At 31.9% G+C, this 21,223-nt stretch overlaps 3 protein-coding genes across 6 annotated transcripts; 2 read left to right on the top strand and 1 right to left on the bottom strand.

The window, feature by feature from the left end:
* The first annotated feature begins 4,319 nt into the window (after positions 1-4,319).
* On the top strand, positions 4,320-7,996 carry LOC100789235 (phospholipase D alpha 4). Of its 2 annotated transcripts, none has more exons than XM_006582957.4 (4): positions 4,320-4,495; positions 4,819-5,385; positions 5,736-6,930; positions 7,410-7,996. In XM_006582957.4, the coding sequence occupies exons 1-4, from the start codon at positions 4,385-4,387 to the stop codon at positions 7,844-7,846; spliced, it is 2,310 nt and encodes a 769-aa protein (XP_006583020.1). In that variant the 5' UTR covers positions 4,320-4,384; the 3' UTR covers positions 7,847-7,996. The 2 variants fall into 2 exon arrangements, with proteins under 2 accessions (XP_006583020.1, XP_006583019.2); XM_006582956.4 differs by having other exon boundaries at positions 4,321-4,495; positions 4,801-5,385.
* A 2,597-nt stretch (positions 7,997-10,593) lies between these two features.
* LOC100801943 (calcineurin B-like protein 10) lies at positions 10,594-13,703 on the top strand. 3 transcript variants are annotated; one of them, XM_003529855.4, is made up of 9 exons: positions 10,594-10,766; positions 10,848-11,022; positions 11,131-11,213; positions 11,395-11,454; positions 12,195-12,303; positions 12,390-12,442; positions 12,748-12,828; positions 12,924-13,036; positions 13,326-13,703. In XM_003529855.4, the coding sequence occupies exons 1-9, from the start codon at positions 10,737-10,739 to the stop codon at positions 13,411-13,413; spliced, it is 792 nt and encodes a 263-aa protein (XP_003529903.1). In that variant the 5' UTR covers positions 10,594-10,736; the 3' UTR covers positions 13,414-13,703. The 3 variants fall into 3 exon arrangements, with proteins under 3 accessions (XP_003529903.1, XP_014633110.1, XP_014633111.1); XM_014777624.3 differs by having other exon boundaries at positions 12,390-12,475; XM_014777625.2 differs by lacking the exon at positions 12,924-13,036 and having other exon boundaries at positions 10,611-10,766; positions 12,390-12,475.
* A 2,547-nt stretch (positions 13,704-16,250) lies between these two features.
* On the bottom strand, positions 16,251-21,008 carry LOC100797868 (3-epi-6-deoxocathasterone 23-monooxygenase CYP90D1). Its single transcript, XM_003529849.3, has 8 exons — positions 20,614-21,008; positions 20,056-20,380; positions 19,380-19,529; positions 19,039-19,284; positions 18,489-18,578; positions 18,211-18,396; positions 18,006-18,127; positions 16,251-16,884 (listed from the first exon to the last, which is right to left on the bottom strand). Exons 1-8 carry the CDS (start codon positions 20,823-20,825, stop codon positions 16,794-16,796), a joined length of 1,422 nt encoding a protein of 473 aa, XP_003529897.1. The 5' UTR covers positions 20,826-21,008; the 3' UTR covers positions 16,251-16,793.
* Between the last annotated feature and the right edge of the window lie 215 nt (positions 21,009-21,223).

The following is a 21,223-nucleotide window of genomic DNA, read 5'->3' as shown; positions in this document are numbered from 1 at the left end:
TTATCTCACTAGAATATGTTTTCTTACTTTACAAAATACGTATTCTAGTAGGTAAAGTATGATGAAAGTTGGGTGATTATAAATCTACTTGATTTCTTTAAATCCCAAGATCATACGAATGCTCCTTTGCCTTTATTTTGAAAGATTTTTTTGGTGTGCACTAAAATATTTCTCAACCAATAACCAATAGCGTTGGGGACTTATTTTTTTTAAGATGTAAAAATTACTTCACGTCTTCCAACAAAGTATACATAAATTCTGGACAAGAGGAGAGATTTTAAAAGGAAATCGAATATAACATAAATTCTGATTGAGACTGCTTGAAGATCCCTAATTCAACAACCGAGCAAGAATGTTCCAGTAACAATTAATTAATGTGTAACTGCTTGAGGAACAGCTATAGCCTATATAGGCCCCATCGTTACATTGATGAGTGATATCACTCGAAGAGGGTATACATTGGAGCCATAAAGCCATGCATAATGCATTTCGATACGTCTTACGTTCATTCTTCAGTACCGCTAGCCTCTACTTTAAGGAAAGCCAGGGTTTAACGTACTCTTAAAAAGTCATGCAAGGTCATCTCATCTCCATACTCTAACTGTTGTTTGATTTGTTCTCGTTCGTGTAAATTTTGTATATCAGAAATTGAACCATATAAACATAATAATTTATAGGTTTATGTTAAGGATTGCCAACAACAATCTGCTGAGTAAGTCACCTGAAATTTCTTATTTGCAAAATGTACAAGTTTCCTTAACTTAAAAAATTACAGTTTAATGAAGATGATACATTTCATCGTTGCTATTTCGGTCTCTTCCATAATGTAGATTAGAATTCTTTGTTCACATCTTAAATTCATGAATCGTGATTATGGGATGAATTTCTTATTGAGAAAAATAGAGAGAATTTGTTAAAATGAGATTTATATGAAAAATATTTTTAATTTTTCAAACATAAAAATATTAAAACCGTTTTAAACTTAGTTTACCTAGCTAGCACTATCCTTTTAACAACAAATAGCGAAGAAATTGAGTTACACTATCATTTTTCAATTGAAAAAAAAAACAGGTAAAGAAACAGATGGCAGATGGTTTAAATTCATCTAAGTAGAGGTGAGAAACAAGATCATATTCTTGGAGGGCAATATTTTTCAAGTCCATGCTTCATGTGAAACTGAGTTGTTGTTTTGCATTTGTAGTATTGCACATGCATGACAGAGACTAAAGTAATTGGATAGTAGTGGGATACAAAAACTCAGCTCTGCTTTATTTGATCCCACACTTCCAACAAACCTTGTAAAAGGATAATATTAATTCAGACTAGACTACACCCTGTAGGGAGTAGGGACGCCATCACGACAAAGAAATAACGACTCAAGAAGGGTCCAGGCCAGCAAGGACAGTGTGTCTCCACGTTGGAATCTCCAAGATAGTAAATCAAACTCTTTTTACGTGTTTTATTTTGGTTTTTGTCAATCAAAGATATTTACTCCACTAGTTTCCTTCCTTCTTTTTTTCTATTGATCCAAAGCAAACAGACTTCCCAATAATCTCTTATTACAGCTTAAGGATGATGACACAATTATGTTAAATACTCAAAAGATTATTGTTATCATTATCCTGTCTGATATGAATAAGATTATTTTTCATACACAATACTTATGATGTCAACAAAAAGATCTCTTATTAGTTTTGTTAAAATATAGTTCTTGTCTTCTTGTTGATGGCAATAAGACTTAAATGATATTTGTTTTGAAGTTTAAAAAATAATCAATTTTTACACTTTTCAATGAAAAAACATAGTTCTAATATAAATATGTGATTTAGATTAACTCAATCATGTTTTTTTAAGTGGTTACTCAACAAAAGAGATGGAAAGGTTCTGCTCAAACACAAGGTTCATTTATAATCTTCATAAATTCATACTTACAATGATTAAAATTGAAGAAAATACAAATTTATAAAAACTAAAAATGAATCAAAGTTGAAAAAGTATAAACTTACATGAACTAAATTTTTTTTTAAAAAAAACTAACTAACAAAACCAAAAATATATTTAAACATTTAAAATTTCAATTTATGAAAAATTAACAACAATTATATGTCATGTAATAATTAACAGAGACTATATAATTTAGAGTTTAGACCACATGATAATTTCTCTCGTGGGAGGAGTGACAAATTTGTTGGCAGTATGTTTGATATTTTAGAAGAATTACTATAGAAGGACAATTGGAAGTGTAAGTCAAACTATTCATGAATTATTGTAGCTTAATTTGTTAAATAATTGATTAAATTCCTTTGTTTAATTAAATAAACAAATTCGTGCTTGAAATTGAGCTCTATTATTTAAATGATTTAAGCCTAAGCTTTGCATGTTCGACATCAATATATCGTGAATAGCTTGTTTGATATCCCAAATGATATATCATATAAAAATTAAAATTACATAGATTCCACATTATTATACCACATGTTTAGCACATATTTTTATTTGTAGATTATTATCTAGCTTATTTTTAAAAAAAATAATTGAGTTATAAATGAGTTAAACACTCAAGCTTAAGTCTTAATTTTTTAAGCTATTGGTTGTGGGTTGGGGGGAAAATAAATAGAGATAGAAAGAAGGCAATTGGTTCCTGCACCTTCCAGAAACACTAATCCATAATGTAAACTTTTACGTTCTAGAAAGACCGATCCAGAATTTAATTTTACATTTCAGAGTAGGTGAAGAAAGAAATTTGAGGGTGCAGGAGGAAACTTCCAAGAAAGAAAATAAATATAAAAGGAAGCTTAGAAAGAAGGCCCCAAATTTCTACTGGGCCGGGAGAAACATTTCAAAAAGGAAAAACATAACAAAAAAATGTTACAAGATTTATTATTTTGAAAAGAAATGGATTGTTAATTTCTTGAAAAGAATTCCAAAAATCATCAAATCTCATTTCTGTATAATATAAAATTATCAAAATAATAATATAAATTTATTTATGTTATCCCATTACATTTAATAAAAATAATTTTTAACGAGAATAAAATATAAAAAAATTGTTATCCTAATTAAGATGATAAATTGTAATTATTTAGAAATATATAATTATCAAATATTGAGTTTTGACTAAGTAATTATGTCTTTCTCTCACTAATTTTACATTTAAGAATTATCCATTACTAATTTTATATTTTTACTAATAAGTCATTGGTATTAATATGAGTGGAATTTGACTCAAATTTCTTAGATCAATTCTGGAATTCGTGTCAAGTGCATAAACAAAAAAAATACAAACAAATTTAATAAATACTTCACACCAATAATATAGTTATAAAAGAAAAACTTAATTAACCCTTTGGTCCATAATGTTGTTTTGATTAAAAAAAAGAATATTTTCTTATTTTTTTCACATGTATTCTCCATTGTAACAATTTTGTTCGAGGCACTAAATTTGAATATTTCTTTCTACAAAAATTTGAACATTCGTTCATCATGTGATAAGTAACTCATCCTTTTCATTAATCTTATCCCTGTCGAAAAAAAAATAAAAACATTTGATTCTTATAAAATGTTTTTTTGTTTTGATCCTTATGATTATTAAGAGAAATTTATACGAAAGTATATAAAGATTGAAATGAAACAAAAAGAATTATAAGAACCAAAATAAGAAAAATAAAAATATTTTAAGATAGAGAAAAAATGAAACAACCTTTTAAAGAGACTAAAAAGTTATTTAAACATCAAATTTTAACTAACTTACCCATTAGGTATGCTAAACAGATCCATGGTATGTTTCCTTCTAACAACCCACAGGCAACTGAATTTCTTTAAATCTTTGGTCTTTGGTAGAGACATAAGAAGACGTTCATTTTTTTTCTTTCTCGAAGTTCCCTGTACTCTGGAATCGTTCCGTTAATAAAGTGTCAATCTCACAAGACCCTTCACCCACTTATCCGATTCTAGCTAACATGCATGTGACTTGTAAATGTTTATCCAATAAATTTGGCCTAACTATAAAATAATTATCCTCCTAAGAAATCATATATTTGTTGATTGACCGACCAATAAATGATGTAGTCAATGTACTAAGACCATACGAGGCCCGTATTTTGTTTTATACTTACTGATTACGGTAAATTGTGATTTGGGTTCAAGAAACTTAGCTTCAAGCTAAAACATGTGATGGCAAATCTTTGAAGGCTGGATTGTGTCTACATAAATGCCAAGTTACACAAGTTTTCCAACTTTCAATTGCATTACAAGGTTTCCTTTGCTTCTTCATCTGCAACTGTAAACTGCTCACCTATATAAATGTAATTTAACAATTGGTTGTTGTAAATTGGCACAAAATTCATCAATTGTGATTTGGCAATTGTAAACTCGTTTATTCCTCATGAAAATTTTAACCGTAAGATCAATGGAGGAAACTCCTAAGCTCCTCCATGGAACAATTGAAGCTACTATCTTCAATGCGTCACCTTACTCACCTTTATTTCCCTTCAATGTAAGCTTCACTAACACACACACATGTTATGGTAGTCATGTGTATATGGAGTGTGCATACAGCTATGCTGAAAATTCTGCAGTGTTTTAGTTCCTTGGTGCTTTTGATATTTTTCTTCAATCAGAATTGGAGTTTCACCATAGTAACTTATGTCGATCTTTAATGCAAACTTTTATTATGCACCTTACCAAGGTAAGACTAAAATTTTGATTGAAGAATATCACCAAAAATACTAAAGGAACTGCATCTAAGTTTTGTTCTTACGTAAACTCATGCCCTGGCTTAATATTTCCTTGTTTTTTCAGCTTTTTCCTTGTTTTCAGTGCATATGTGCAAATGGAAATCCTGCTTATGTGACTATAAAGATAGACAGCCAGAAGTTAGCAAAAACCAGCCAAGAAAGCAACCGTGTGTGGAACCAAACTTTTCAGATTCAATGTGCTCATCCAGCTGATTCATGCATCACCATAACACTGAAAACATCGAGTTCTTCCATATTGGGGAAGTTCCATATTCAGGCTCAGCAGCTACTGAAGAAAGGAGGTTTGATCAATGGTTTCTTCCCTCTCCTCATGGATAATGGAAAACCAAACCCAAAACTTAAATTGAAGTTCCAGTTATGGTTCAAGCCGGCAGAATTAGAACCAAGTTGGGCGAAGATGTTGAGCAATGACTGGGAATTTCAAGGGCTGAGGGAGGCTACCTTCCCACTAAGGTCCAATTGTCAGGTCAAACTTTACCATGATGCTCACCATTCTTCTGCTTTTCAACCTCCATTTGATCTATGTGGAGCTCCAAAAAAGCTATGGGAGGATGTCTATAAAGCCATTGAGGGTGCAAAGTATTTAGTTTATATTGCAGGGTGGTCCTTCAATCCCATGATGGTTCTGGTAAATGCAATGTCATTTCATACCTTCCTTTTAGACTAGAAATTATTACATGGTCCAAGATATGTGGTTCTAATCAATTTCTATGTGACATCTGACCACATTTTTCATTTTATGAAAAATAGTTAATAAGCAAAAATTGGTTGGGACCATATGGTCCTAAACCATATAATAACATGAGCAGATCAAGTTTAAATTTTGTGTTTATCACTCTAAGTTGATAGGTACTAGGTAAGGATTATTTAGTATTTATGAGAAGAGAGAAACACATAAAATCTGAACATGACATCATGAAAATGGAAGGATCCACCCCTCTTTTACATTTTTTTAGAAGCTAATATGCTCCTTGGCAGGTTAGAGATCCTCTCACAGAAATCCCACGTGCCAGAGGAATAAAGTTAGGTGAACTATTGAAGAAGAAGGCAGAGGAAGGAGTGGCTGTGAGGGTTATGCTTTGGGATGATGAAACATCTTTACCCTTTGTTATGAACAAAGGTGAGCTGAACAACCAAGATGAGGAAGCTTTTGCTTATTTCAACCACACAAAAGTAATATGCAGAAAGTGTCCCAGGTCACACCATATGTTCCCCACACTCTTTGCTCACCATCAGAAGACTATAACAGTGGACACCAAAGCACCCAAATCTGTCGGTGACAGAGAACTTATGAGCTTTCTGGGTGGATTAGATCTGTGTGATGGAAGATATGACTCAGAGCAACATTCATTGTTTCAAACACTCATTAGGGAATCTCATTGTTATGACTTCTACCAAACAAGCATTGAAGGAGCTAGCCTCAACAAAGGAGGGCCAAGAAAACCTTGGCATGATGCTCATGCTTGTGTTACTGGTGAGGCTGCTTGGGATGTGTTAACCAATTTTGAGCAAAGATGGACAAAGCAATGTGATCCTTCTTTTCTAGTCCCTTCTAGCACCTTAGCAAATCTTATGCCTAGGACAAGCTCAAGCACTCCTACGGAGAGGAATTGGAAAGTTCAAGTATACAGGTCAATTGACCATGTCTCAGTTGGTGAGTTGTCTACAAAGTTAAATGTGGAGAGGAGCATCCATGAGGCTTATGTTGAAGCAATTAGGCGTGCTGAAAGGTTTATTTACATTGAAAACCAATGTTTCATTGGGGGGTGCCATTGGTGGAAGAAAGATAGGCACAGTGGCTGCACTAATCTAATTCCAATTGAAATTGCACTAAAGGTGGTAAGTAAGATTAAGGCAAAGGAGAGATTTTCCGTGTACATAGTCATACCAATGTGGCCAGAAGGAGAGCCTGAAAGTGAACCTGTTCAAGATATACTGCATTGGACCCGAGAAACAATGGCAATGATGTATAGGTTGATTGGAGACGCAATACAAGAAAGTGGAGAACCAGCACACCCTAGAGACTACTTGAATTTCTTCTGTCTTGCAAATAGGGAGCAGAAGGGACAAGGGGAGTATCTTCCACTAGATTCTCCCCAACCTGAAACTCAATACTGGAATGCTCAAAAAAATAGGAGATTCATGGTTTATGTTCACTCCAACTTCATGATAGGTATTATAGCATTATTCTTCATTTATCATTTTCTTTTTCACTTCTTGGTCTTTTCTTGTTCTTGAAAGAGTCCAATATCTTTGATGAGAGGAACTGTAGGTGTTGTGACAAGGTGTTTTTTTGTGTATGTGTACAATGATGGCAATGAGATTTGAACCTAAGATCTCTAACAAATTATCCAAACTCCTCACCATTCGGCCAACCCTAGTGGATTTTACAATGGTTAATATTGACTTTAAGTCTACTTTTTGAAGTCATCTACACCATTTTCCACATATGCTTCTAATATCATTTTTATAATCATATGCTGGTTAGACTACTTAACTATTTCATATTTGCATAAGTGCTTATTTGGAGTTTGGAATGATGTTTGCATAATAGTTTATTCTATATATAAAAGGATAATCATCAAAGTAATAGCAGTGTGCAATTGCGATATTGTTGCTTGACAAATTTTGTTTCCTTGCATGTGCCTCTAGTGGACGACCTGTACATATTGATAGGATCAGCTAATGTAAACCAAAGATCCATGGACGGGCAAAGGGACACTGAGATAGCCATTGGATGCTACCAGTCTCAAGATGGAGATGATAACAACCAAATGAACCTAGATGATATTCAAGCATATAGAATGTCTCTATGGTATGAGCACACTGTTAGTGTTGATGAGTTGTTCTTAGAGCCAGAAAGATTGGAATGTGTGGAGAGAATGCGCTCAATAGGAGATGAAATGTGGGAAATCTACAGCAGTGAAGAAATTGTGGACATGGAAGGTGTGCACCTTGTAACTTACCCTGTGAGAGTAACACAAGAAGGGTATGTGAAAGACCTCACTGATGGAGTTCACTTTCCTGATACAAATTCTTTAGTGAAAGGGAAAAGGTCTAAAATATTGCCCCCTATCTTTACCACTTAGATATATGGTTAAGTTGTGACTTATGAGCACACAAACACATTAGTGTTCTAATAAATATGTAAATGTAAACTGAAAATACTTCTCATAGGTCAATTTGTTTGTAAAATGTACAGTATGATGCATATATCATTATATTTTAGTGAGCTAAAATCATAATGTGCTTTAAATTAAATTAATAATAAATACAATCTTGTTTATTTTATGGATGAATTCATTTTAAAAGAGTCTTATTTGGTTTCAACAATATTTTTTTATTCATGCGTCAACAATATTTGATGAATAGATAGAGGATTTAATAAAGCCTATTTTGGAGTTGAACTGGAGTGTTTTTCATTTTCCAGTAATTTGAATTTGGTAATGGAATTTAGGATTTATTATTTCTTGTAATGTTTTCATAATATTTATGATATTTCATGAAAATATTAATGAAAAATAATTATTTGTCTCTCTGTACTTAACAATTAAATTAGTATCAATAATATGTTACGTAAGAATTTTAAATCATTTTAAAATTTTATATTCAGCTTTCACTTTGTTTTAGCTCGTGGAAGCCAACGTTGAAGCCGACTAAGAAAGCATTAACCTTAAGCAATCTAATTAATTAGGTACAAGATTAATTAATGTATCCTGGATCAATCATTGCCCTTTAAATAAATAATGTGATGTTTGTTTGACATTTTTATCCACTAATCTGTGGTCTATTCAAAAAATAATAAATAAAAATCCGTGGCCTTTGTGGGCACCATGCATGTCTAAATTATAATGTTTTTGTCTATTTACTTTAAAAATTATACTATACGTGTTTATAATTTAATCTATTTTAATACGTGTTATTTTCTTACTTTTTAAAAAACATTACTTATTCATACTTTCAAAATTTTAATATTTTTTATTTAATACATAGGAAAATTCGTAAAAGGAAAGTTATAAGAAATTAAAATAATGATTCTTAGAATAAATAATGTACAAAACATGATGGCAAGGCCAATCCCACGTCACAAATTCCGTTTCTATCGAAGAAATAAATACTTAATCCATGTGGATAAAAACTAGTCACTAGTCACTAACTTCAGCCTTCTAATCATTAATTTAATTATAAAATTACTCTTTAAGTCTTATTTTAGTTACATTCATTCCCAGCCTCATGTGGTGGATCCAAGGTCCCGACCACGAGGGGTGCTATGCTACGTTGGCATTCTGATTTTTATATTTGTTTTATGATAACTAGTAGTTTCTTTTTTAACAATATAATTGTACAAGATAAATATTTATTATTTAATTTAATTTTTTTAAAAAAATATAAATTGTATTTTTATTTATAATGACTAATATAAATTAAAATATAAAATTATTTTTATTATAAAAATTAATTTAGAAATAGAGATAAAGCATAATAGATTAAAAAGAATAAGTAATTATGATGATAAAATGTACAATAAACATGAAAATAATAATGGCTAAATTATTCACATAGTTTCCTAATTTTAATGGATAAAAATAATAATGCTTAGAACATCTAAATTGTGCAATTGAAACTCAAAGAATTATAAGATTTGCCATACCAAGTGAATATAACTCTTCACTTCCTTGTAAATTTGTGTATTACAAATTGAAAAATTTATGTTTAATGGATTTTCAGACACATCCATTATATATTTGTTATACAATCAAGGAGTTAAATACGAGATAAATTTGATTAATGGATCATAAACAAATCATATAAATAAGTCTGATATCACATTTTAACTCAAAATTTTAAAGTTTAAATTTATGGATTTTTACATCACTTATATGTTGTTTAATTTTCTTATTCTTACCTAATGTGAGACTTTATCTCACATTTATATTCCAATAATTTTTCACTCAAATGTGAGTCTCTTCCACTTGATAGTCACTCATCAAGCGAAAATTATTTTCAATGCATAAGCACCTAATGGTGACCCTTTGAGCTTAACTGTGAATGATCTAATATGCTTAGTTATTGTCATCAATATGCTTTAATACCTTGCACCGTCACAATATCTGTGGGACTCGCAATCTAACCTATATGCATGGACTCACTCGTCAAAAAAACTTTCGATATAATAGACTTTCATGCTTATGGATCTACCGTCAACTCCATTATACTCATATAAATCGATCACCAACTCGAACCAGGTTCTCATATCAATGGTTATGCATAGAGAAGTTTAAACACCAAATAGATTTAACCAATAGATCATGAACAAATTATATAAGTGACTCTAATATTACATTTTAATCCAAAACATTAAGACTTAAGTTTATAGATTTTTCCATCATTTAAATATTGTTCGACTTTCTCATTTCTAGCCAATATGAAATTTTATCTCTTGACTTATTCTCCGATCATATATTTTTATATTTATATGTGTGATGTGTTAGATTTATTTTATTTTTTATTATAGGCGAGATCGATCATTCAAAAGTACTATGTTAATCTTTCTCAAAATCGGATTTTATTATTTACATTACAAGTACATTGTAGAAATATTTCACCCAAGTATGATGTCAACTTCAATCAACACGCTAGGCTGGTCCATTATTTTGGCTGAAGTAGCCCATTAAACGGATTAACTAACAATAGTATATGACTATTTTAATTAATTATATGACTTTTAAAAAAAACTAGTAGTAGTCCAAAATTACACCTTTTATACTTTTATAAAAAAAATAATTTCTGTATGTATAGAAAGATATAAGATGTATTAGATGGTTAAGTGGTTAACAAACAAAAATCATAAATTTTTTGGGCTAATAAAATTAATTTTTTAACAAATTAATATTTGTGGATAGTGCACGCATCTATTTTATAATTGGGAGGATATAGTCAATAAACTTATGGCATTGTAACTCTGAACGATGAAATGAAATGGAGTTCCCAGACACGCGTTTGTCTCTGGTAATACACTTTTTTGCTAACGTGCGATTTCGATTTCTTTTTGGTTGTCGTTAAAATGAATTTATGATTGATTGGTGTCAGAGATCGAGCTTGACGTTCGGAGAGACGCTGTGCTCGGTGTTCATTCCGCTCATAGGAATAGTCGAAGCTTTGGTTTTCACATTCGCCAGTTGCTTCGATTTCCAATCTCCCAAGAAGAATAAGAAACATTCTTCTACCTTCGATGACATTCTCACCCTCGCCGAGGATTCTCCATGTTCGTTTTGCTTTTTCTTTTTCTCTTTCATTTCATTTTTCGCTGTTTTGTTCATATTGCTAAGGAAATGCTGATGCCAGTTTTAAGTTGCTGATTTGTGTGTGGCAGTTAGTGTTAATGAAATCGAGGCGTTGCATGAGTTGTTCAAGAAGTTGAGTAGTTCTATCATTGATGATGGCCTCATCCACAAGGTACTCCATCTTCGTGTGAAGATTAAGTTAACTACTTAGATTGGGATTTGGGGATTAATGTCTCTTTGATCCCAAGTTTGTGCATTCTTAATTTTGAGATGTTAGTTAGGTCTGTCGCTAGTGGTGTTGGATTTGTGGTGAGATTGCGTCCTTTTAACTCTTGTTTGTTTGTGTTGTGAAGGAAGAGCTCGCATTGGCACTGTTGAAGACCACCACTGGCGAGAATCTTTTCCTTGACAGGGTATACGCATCTCCATCACTTTTTTCTGTTTTCTGTTTTCTGTTTTCTTGATTTCATTCATGACCCTATGATCCAAACAACTGAAACAAGGGACTTTTGTTCAAGATCCCTCCTCTCTCTCTCTCTCTCTCCAACCAAACAATATGTTCTTGTAAGGAAGGAGATTTTGATTTGCAAGGGAAACTTCTTTCAGCGGACCTAATTAGATCATACCCTTTGATTTCCTATGGCATTTGGGTAAATCAGGGTGGAAGTATTTTTCTACCTTATACACTCATACTTCCTTTTTGTTTTTGTACACACAACTCAATTCTGTTATTACTAGTGTAATAATTTCCATCCTTTGTAACTCATGAATGAAAACTCCATAGTCTATTGCCATATCCAAACTTCCCTTCAAAATTTCTTATGTAAGTGATTGTTGCCACACTGACTAGGGTCTTAAATTATTTTGATAAATTGATGTTCTTTTCTAGCTTTGTTTGTCATTTGAATAAAACTCTTTGAAAGATCAAAGGTGTATATATTTTTAATTGATATATTGAAAGATGTATCGTACAGAGTCACAACTTTATTTCTGATGTTTAAATATCTAATTTTACATTGTTGACCTTATATGGCATAGCCTGCGGTCATGGTTCCACACATATATATACTTGTGCAGAAAGATCTGTTTGCTTCTGTTTTTCCTTTTTGATTTGTATAATTGAGTTTATTTTATTGTTTACAAAATCTTCTAGGTGTTTGATGTCTTCGATGAAAAAAGAAACGGCATTATAGAATTCGAGGAGTTTGTGCATGCTCTCAGTATCTTTCATCCTTGCACTCCTCTGGAAAAAAAAATTGATTGTAAGACTTCAGTAAGAGTATTGCAGTTGTTTTTTTAAGATTATATTGATGAAAATTTTAATTTTCTTTCATTGGTTTGCTTGTAGTTGCTTTTAGATTGTATGACTTGAGACAGACCGGATATATTGAGCGAGAAGAAGTGAGTATCTTGGCACGTCCAGGTTATGAATATGTAATTGGCTTAAGTATATTTGATATTATAGAATTATATTGCACTAGAGTTCCCTTACTGCAATTATCAATTTGATTTGACATATTTAACAAAGAAAAGTGGTGTTGGTGGTTTCTGTTTGTCAAGTCTATGGCAATCTCATGTCCATTAAATAATATGTAAAACACAAAATAACCATGAGGACGTCTTCTATTTTATATAACGTGTATCCCCCTATTGTTTTTAGTTTATCAACAGTCGGAACTGTTATGTTAACCTGTGACTTTTTCCAGGTTAGGCAAATGGTTGTTGCCATTCTGTCAGAATATGGCATGGATCTGGATGAGGAAGTCCTTGATACCATTATTGATAAGGTAATTGTTTGCAGGAACATTTTTTCCCTCCATGTTGATATTATTTTAGGTCCTTTAAGCAACTTTTTCCCTTTTTTTTTTAAAAAAAAAATCAGACATTTCAAGATGCTGATACTAACAAAGATGATAAAATAAGCAAAGAAGAATGGAAGGCATTTGTCATTCGACACCCGACACTCTTGAAGCACATGACTCTTCCTCATCTGAAGTAATTAATTACCTTACCATACCTCTTTCACTAATATCTTCTTCCATGATAGTTGATTTCCGCTCATGTCATTATTGTTTATCAATCAGCAAATAATCTATCAATTGGACAAAGAAACAAGGAGGGTGCCTTTAGTGTTATACATATATGTCTCTGTGTGTGTCTTTATTCAATACTTATAAAAATTGCAATATAATACAGAAAAATACATTTTAAACATTAGGAGGTTTGCATTTCATTGGTTGGGACTGAAATTCATGGTTTTCAATTTTGTTTGGTCACTGGCCAGGGACATCACCACACTGTTTAGCAGTTTCATTTTCAACACAGAAGTTGATGATTCTCACTGGCATTTTAATGGCAATCATAAACATTGAGGAGTTGAAGCTTGTTATGTTGCACCAGCTGTTGCTGTTCTGAGAAGTAGATTCTAGCAATTCCACTCTCCCAATGTTGACTCCTTCACTCCAACGAGAGAATTCATGGAAGTGAATGAAACCACCTAAGAGTGTTAAAAATCTTTTCCAAACCAGTAAAGTGCTTCAATTGAATATAATTACTGTTTGGTTTGATCAGCTAACTGTACAGCTCATTTTGGCCGGTGTACAAAATTTATTTGTACGAGAGGGCATTTTGGAATAATTAAAATATAGTGTGTTTATGATCATAATTAAGTTTTAGTTTCTATTAAAAAAATAGTTTTAATCTCTACATCAATAAAGGTTCCATTTGGAAAAGGAAAATTGAGTCCGTTTTTTTCAAAATGCAAGATAAAAATAAAGGTTTAATTGTCCATTTAGTTTCTATAGTTTTTAAATTTATCTCTTTTAGTTGCTATAATTAATAAGTGAATTTTTTAGTTTTAAAATTTACAGTCTAATTTTTAAAAGGTTTTTATCGTTAATTTTTTTTAAAATATGCTGGTTAAAGAATTTTAACTGTAAAAATTTTTTAAAAATTAAAATATAAACTTTAAGGACTAAAATGTTTACTTATTAGTTATAGGAACTAAAAGAAATAAGTTTGAAAAATACAAAGACTAATTAAATTAAAAATAAAAAAAAAGTTAGAGCATAATTTTGTGACACGTGGAATATTATTTTGGTGGCTGGATAGATTTATAAATACTATTGAAGACATTAAAAATTTAATAATACCTTGTGATAAAAAAACACAATAATCATAGCATTATATAATTTGTATTTATAAATAAGTTGTTAAAGTTTGAAGAACTCTTTTAAATAGTTGGAAGCTTCTTCTTAAAAAAAACAATAAATGGACTTTTAAAAAGCCTTAACATAGGTTATATAATAAGGCTATTGTAATTTTAACTCTCCTTTATTATCGATACAATTTTCTTTTATTTTATTTTTTTATTGACAAATATTAATTTTGTTAATTAAATGAAGTCAAGATTATATCATTCAAATAGTATCTAAGTTTCATCATTAACAAAAACAATTCTTAACCCGAACAATTTAGACAAAAAATAAATGTTAATTTTATTAGTAAAAAATATTAAATCCAGAATCTTTTCCTTCTGACGTCTGTCTTAATAATCGTTTGCCCTCACCTAAACTTGACATAGGCCGACTTCCAATGTTCTGAGGGCATTTCTTATTCGGTTACCCTTTTTCTTTTAGTGTGTGGTTTCATAACTTATTTTTTTTAACTCCAAATTAGTATTTGTTTTGAAATTTTCTTGTATATCTACTTTCTTTCCTCTAATCTCAACTTTAATAAACTTTAACTTTTTATCTTAATTCTTTTTTTCAAAAATTTAAACATCATCTTACACTTTTTATTTTATATTTTTCTCTTTTTCTTAATAAATCTAAATTACTTGAATATTCATTTATTTATATTAATTATATATTTTCCTATTATAATTTAAACATTTCTATTTTTTGTCACTATTTATCACATTGATGTGAAATATTTATCAACTTTACAGATGACTATTTTTGTTGGAAAATCAATTTTTTTTATCACAATCAAGTTTTTTTCATCAGCCAGACTTGAACTTAGAGATTTTGTTTAAAGTAACCGAATTTAGTATTCCTCACACTTACAACTTCTCGATAAACGTTTTTATTTATTTATATCTATTAAAACTCATTCAAATAAAAATTATTCATGTTATAGGAGATACTTACCAGTTATTTATAAAATTACAAATGCGCTTGGTGATCTTACCTTTTAAAGCCGGTGGCATTGAAATTAATATAAAACAAACTAAAGTTTAAGTGTTAAGAAATTGTTGTTTCTACATATTCAGGGGGTAAGTACTTGGTAGTTTTGATTTTTTTTTTTTTTAATGAGGTATGCATAATAGGCAAGGACTAGTTTTAGGTACAAAATGAAAAGCCTAAGAGGCTAAGACTGGCTAATAATGGTTAACTCTTCGCATCACATAAAAATCTTGGATTTAATTCTCACAAATGGTTTTATACTGATAGACTATTATACGTTTTTGTAATTTATATCTTTTATATACATGATTTATATATTTTATTGATAGATCTAACGTATCTTAACTACCTCATCAAAGATGGTAAAAAAAAACTAGCTCATCAAAGTAAGGTGTTTCATAAATCTCTTTACAGATATTTGCTTAGATGGTAAATTTCGAGCATTTGTTTGAAAAATAAATAGAAAAATAAGATGAACATTGACGTATCCAGCTATAATTTGTGTGCTAATCTTATTTGTTACGGCACTAATCTTGGTACACTTTACGTACCATCCTTTCATTCCTTTCTCAAATTTTCTCAAGCTTCTCAAATTCCTTCTTAAGCAAAAAATACTCATGTCTGCTCCATTATTTTATATTCTTCAATAAATTGTATAACAGTATTAATATCACTTAATGAAGAGGTGTTGGAACCAAAACATTCTAATAAATGAAACATTAAAGTAAGGGAAGTAAAGAAATATAATAGAAGGTAATGATAGATGACATGTTTTCATAACAAAATATGTTCATTATCAATTCCACAATTCGTGCTTCAGGTTTTATATATTATAAACAAAAACGATTTGGAGTTCATGGAAAAGCAAGAATCTTAGATCCATAAATAATTTTAGTACCTTTTTTTCTGGTTTAGTTGCTTCACATCATTGATCAAACTAAAGGGTGGTGGATCTTGTGTACACTATTCACTTTCTTTTCTCTCTTCAATCATGCCTATCTAAAATATGAATAAATATAATATTTAAAATGGACCTTCAGCAAGTTGTCCTAAGAATAACATTAATTTATGGGACCCTTAAACTCAAACGATAATCGTCCGTGTCCAATTATTCTCCTTATTCAATCCTATCCTCCCTTCCCTCCTCTTCTTCCAAAGAAAGGAGAAAAAGTTGAAAGAACAAAAAAGTAGGGAAGAGAAAAAAAAAAATAAACAAAAGGAACTCTGATTAAAAAACAAGATAAAAGTGCTATCCCTTACAATCAGCAACCTTTATTTTCCTACCACACTAGGTAAAATGGGAAAGAAGAATAGGTGAAAAGTAAATACTACCTAATTTAAGGGTCCCTCAAGATTAAACTTTCCATTGTCTTTATGTGGAAAGACTAATGCAAGGGGACAAAAAAAAGGCTTATGAAGTTCACCACACGTGTGTCCACATTAGCACATCTTTATTGTCCCCCACACCTCCTTTTGTTCTCTTCTTTCACATTTTGTATTTTCATAGAATTGTTGTTCTGTACCCTTAGGTAGAAGTGGCTCCACACTTTTTGGCCAAGGGAAGCTTAAGATTCCACTCTCCTTACCATCACAGGCATCCTCTTTTTCATTCTTACTGTAGGAAAGTTCACTATTGTATCTTCTTCAGCATGCCATCTGCATGTAAAACATTAAATTTTAACATGTCTAATTATCATTGCATGGCATTAAGTTTTTTCCCCTTAATTAAAATGTTTGAAACAAACTAAAGCTGAGAGAAGTTAAGAGTTAAAAAATGTTAGAAAAGAAAGGCATAAAATGCACTATTGGATTGCACATTATGCAGAACTAGCAAAGCCTAAATCATCAGGCTGCTTGATTGATTGATATCATCAAAGACTTTGGTCAACAACCTAACATGATTTGATCAACATAGCTCCTTATTGTAGCATCTTTCATTTTTTTAGGCCATATATATATATTCATAGAAGCAGGTGCAATTAGAAGTCAAAACCTATATAGTCCTATGGAATAATATAAAATAAATTGGTACTCAACAACAGGTTGTTTTGCTTCAAGCTAGAAAATAAATAAATAAACAGTACCAAGAGACAGTAGGTGCATGTACTTCTCTAGTGAAATAACATTCTTTCTGTCTATGTCGGTATAATCTTGTACTTCTTGTGAGATTGTGAACCCTTGTCACTAGTCAAACTCATATCTATTTTATATGTCATTAAAGCAAGTGTGAAATTGCAGCATGATTATGATTAAAATCCTCAAGCCTGGCACTGTAGTAACAGTTTAGATACATTCAAGAAGCATCATGGCTTTCCTCCCAGTTAGGATCGATTTATAAGAAGTTTGATTAACACATTAATTATTATTGTACACCAAAGATTAGGATCAAGTGGCTTTTCTTTTCTGAATTCTGATGTAGCATGTAAAGCTTTCTGGTCCCCTAAACTTTACAACTTTGATTCCTCCTTTGTCCATATGCAAGAAAGAGACATTTATGCCATTGACCCACCAGAATATTTATATGAGGAATATGTAATTTTCAGCTATCAAGTTTAGATTCAAAAGAGCAAATCATGAGTGAAAATGTTAAAGTAAATAAAAAGGTTCATGCAAAGCCATTTGGTCCGCAGAGTGACAGAAATTTTCATCTCTGCTGTTATGATTTTTCCTTTGCTCCTATGTCATAAGGAGAGGTCAAAAATTTGGGCATGATGACATTTAAATAATTATTCACTATGTTCACTCATTAGAAAAGAAGTGAAGTGTTGAATGATTACCTGAATTGAGTGACAAAGTGGTGTAGGAAGATGGAAGCTTCCAGCCTGGCCAAGTCAAGGCCAGGGCACAGCCTTTGTCCCCCTCCAAAAGGAGTGAAATTGCAACTGCTCATATCTTTGTCCTGAAGTTCACCAATCCATCACTTAAGCTAAATAAATAACATACAAACAAAACATAAAGAAACTAACAGGGGATTTCTCTTACTTGCCACCTCCAAGGATTGAATTGATATGGACATTCATAGTTTTTGTCATCTAGATGAACTGATCTAAAATTTGCAAACACACACCACCCTTTTGGTATTAAGTGCCCTTTTATTTCAACATCTTTTAAGGCCTTTCTCATAACTCCAATTATAATATTTCCCATCCTTAAAGTTTCACTGATGACCTATACAAGTAGAGCACATAATAAGTTAGCTGAAAACTATGGATTATTTTTATATTTCTTTGACGAGGAACCAATAGCTATGGTTTCCTTACTGTTTGAGTAAATGGCAGTGATAAGTAATCGGTCCAACTCAAGGATTCCCCATCCTGATCTTGAAGTTTCTTAAGCTTCATATTTTCCTCCTGAGAATCATCAAAAGTAGTTTGCCAAAAGCTAATCAGGAAATTAGGGCACATGTTTCAATCTCATGATATGCCATGATCAGAGATTATTCAAAAACTTTGGTAAGTGGGAGCACGAAATCCATACGTATCTGCCGTGAGTGTGATGTTGGCCACTCTTTTAATGGCTCATAGTCATATATAGCTAGTGTAGAAAGGACATAACCCTATCATTACTAGCCAATTGTCCCTAAGAAAAATTCAAAATCTTTGTAACATAGTTGAAAAGAATCATAATGGTAACAACAAAGTGATTTTCTACTTTTAGTCTTTAGACTAGGCCACTAGGAGTAGGAGTCCTGTGCATAACTACTGAATACTAATTGACCAAAACAAAATGAGATTATTTGAATTCAGAAATGCTTATGATTTGTGGTAAGGTGAATTTCATTATAACCGCTTAAGGGAAGATCTAGCATACCGTCAATTGTTGCAAAGCAGCAGGACATTCCGATAGATATTTTGTAGCTAGAGTCATAAGAAGTGGCACCGAGTCTTCCCCTGGAATCATCATATCAATAATATTATCTGCTATTAAATCATCCGTTAATTTTTCACTAACATCACTAAGAAGGACATCCACCACATCTTCTGGAACTTTGCAGATGCCACTATTTCTTTTAGCTAGGATAATTCTCTTCACTAATTTCACCATTGTCTTTTTTGCCTAAAACCAAAAAATGAAGTAATTAGTGCCAGGTCCATGATCATGACATGACATGTATGGTAAAAAAGAAATCAATATCTAATTAATGGACTTGCCTGCAAAGATTGATAGAGTTTAGTTCCAGGTAGTTTTATTGGTAGAGACATGAGGCCTGAGATAAATTTCTGAAAATGCTTCTTTAGAAGTTCCATTTCTTCTCCTGGATCCAAACTAATCAATGCCTTGACTAGTACATGAAAAGCAATCTGGGGACAAAAAAAAAGTAATTGTTGCCTGTAGGTATCTTTGAAAAGAGTAAATTATAATTGCAAATCTCAATTTCAATGTAGCATGATTACAGCTAAATGATTATGAACCCCATAAAGATAACTAGGATTTTCACTTTACAATTATATCATCTTGAAACATAAGTAGGAGACTGCCAAAAAGATAACTCAGTCACCAATAATTACTTCAGTAACTCATACACAAACCTGAGGAGAAAGTGTGGTCACTTAGTCATACAACTTTGTAGAAGTGGATTTTTCATATAAACAACTTAATATGTAACAAGATGCCAAGTATAGATTTAATAGAAGCAGCATCTTTTTGTTTTATTTTGTGTCTGATGGAACTATTCTCAAGAAGTCACCGTGAGCTAACTTTGGAGCTAGATTCTGACCTCTACACGTGGGAGAGAGAAGCAAACAAAGATAGGCGTAAGAGCACATGTACAAACACTCACTCACCCCTTCAGAGTCAGAGAGAAGAAGGGAAGGAAACAGAACTAACCTTTTTTGTTTCATCTTGTATGTATATGGGGCAGTCCTCTCTCCAACTTGCCATGGATTCTTGGGCATACTTTTGCATATCTCTGGTGATCTGAGCCTTTAGCTGTTGAGACTTGAAGAAAGCTCCAATGAGTCCATGTATTCTCCTCTGAAGGCTTCCATTGATGAGCAAAATAGAAGACTCTCCCATCAACTCAGTAAGAGACTTGGGATAAGAGGGAACAAAAACCTTTGCATCACTTTGCAGGATAAACTTATTCACATCAGCATCAGTGGAAACAATTGTGGGGCTTCCAAATATGTGTGACTTAAACACCTTGCCATACCTGCAAGTTGCAACACAACCAAATCCTTGTTGAAAACAACATAAATTTCTAGATTCAACTTTGAGTACAAAACCAAGGCATTATGAGACTTTTGTCAACCCAAATGGCTTTTCTTAGTTAAACACTCACAAATCACACTTTGAAGCTAACTTGTAATGAAGCTGAATTAAAGTGAAATGAAGTGCATGCTTAAATAAGTGGTGCATGGAAAATGATTGCTGTTATGAACTTACATGCGGCGTCGCTTGTCCATGAAGCTCTCAGGGCGATCAGAGTAAGCACAAGAGACAAACTCAACGGTTTCACCGATAAAAGGCCATCCAAGAGTGCCTAATGGAAGCTTATTCTTACGTTTTGATTTAAGCATAAGGCTAAGCCTGTTCCTGTAGAGGATCACAGTGCATAAGAGAAACACTGTCACAAACACAATCCAAATATTGTCCATTATTTTCTCACACACTCTATAATACTTCTAGCTTTGGTTTAAATATGCATAATCTTATGGTGGCCACAGCCATAACCACGTTTTTCTTTATGAAAGATTTCAGTGTGCATGTGTGTGTACGCGTGCAAGAAGAGGGAGAAGGAGAGAGGTTTTGTGAAGTCTTAGCTAACTTTTTTGCGTTAGGGAGAGTATAAATATTCATGTATACATTAACAAAAGCATAGTATTGAATTATTTTATTCACAAGCCATAAAGAATTTTAGTGCTACCTTTGTCCTTTGGACTTAACTGGGTCAACAGTTTTGCTATGGGGCTCTAATATCGGGTTGGGAATGTCGGTCTCAGATCATATATAGCTTATTATCTATATCTCAAATTCCAAGAAATATACACTATCT

This window comes from Glycine max, chromosome 7 (genome assembly GCF_000004515.6).
Source record: "Glycine max cultivar Williams 82 chromosome 7, Glycine_max_v4.0, whole genome shotgun sequence".
Classification (NCBI taxonomy): Eukaryota; Viridiplantae; Streptophyta; class Magnoliopsida; order Fabales; family Fabaceae; genus Glycine; species Glycine max.
The sequence above is the reverse complement of the archived record's forward strand: the minus strand, read 5'-3'. Positions and strand labels throughout refer to the sequence as shown.

Coding starts and splice junctions, on each gene's coding strand:
- LOC100797868 (XM_003529849.3), bottom strand. CDS start 20,825: ATGGACAATATTTGGATTGTGTTTGTGACAGTGTTTCTCTTATGCACT. Junction 20,381..20,613: donor ATGGACAAGCGACGCCGCAT/GTAAGTTCATAA, acceptor TGCAACTTGCAG/GTATGGCAAGGTGTTTAAGT. Junction 18,579..19,038: donor CTGCTTTGCAACAATTGACG/GTATGCTAGATC, acceptor GATGATTCTCAG/GAGGAAAATATGAAGCTTAA.
- LOC100801943 (XM_014777624.3), top strand. CDS start 10,737: ATGGAGTTCCCAGACACGCGTTTGTCTCTG. Junction 10,767..10,847: donor CAGACACGCGTTTGTCTCTG/GTAATACACTTT, acceptor GATTGGTGTCAG/AGATCGAGCTTGACGTTCGG. Junction 11,455..12,194: donor AGAATCTTTTCCTTGACAGG/GTATACGCATCT, acceptor AAAATCTTCTAG/GTGTTTGATGTCTTCGATGA.
- LOC100789235 (XM_006582956.4), top strand. CDS start 4,385: ATGAAAATTTTAACCGTAAGATCAATGGAGGAAACTCCTAAGCTCCTC. Junction 4,496..4,800: donor CACCTTTATTTCCCTTCAAT/GTAAGCTTCACT, acceptor TTGTTTTTTCAG/CTTTTTCCTTGTTTTCAGTG. Junction 5,386..5,735: donor TCAATCCCATGATGGTTCTG/GTAAATGCAATG, acceptor GCTCCTTGGCAG/GTTAGAGATCCTCTCACAGA.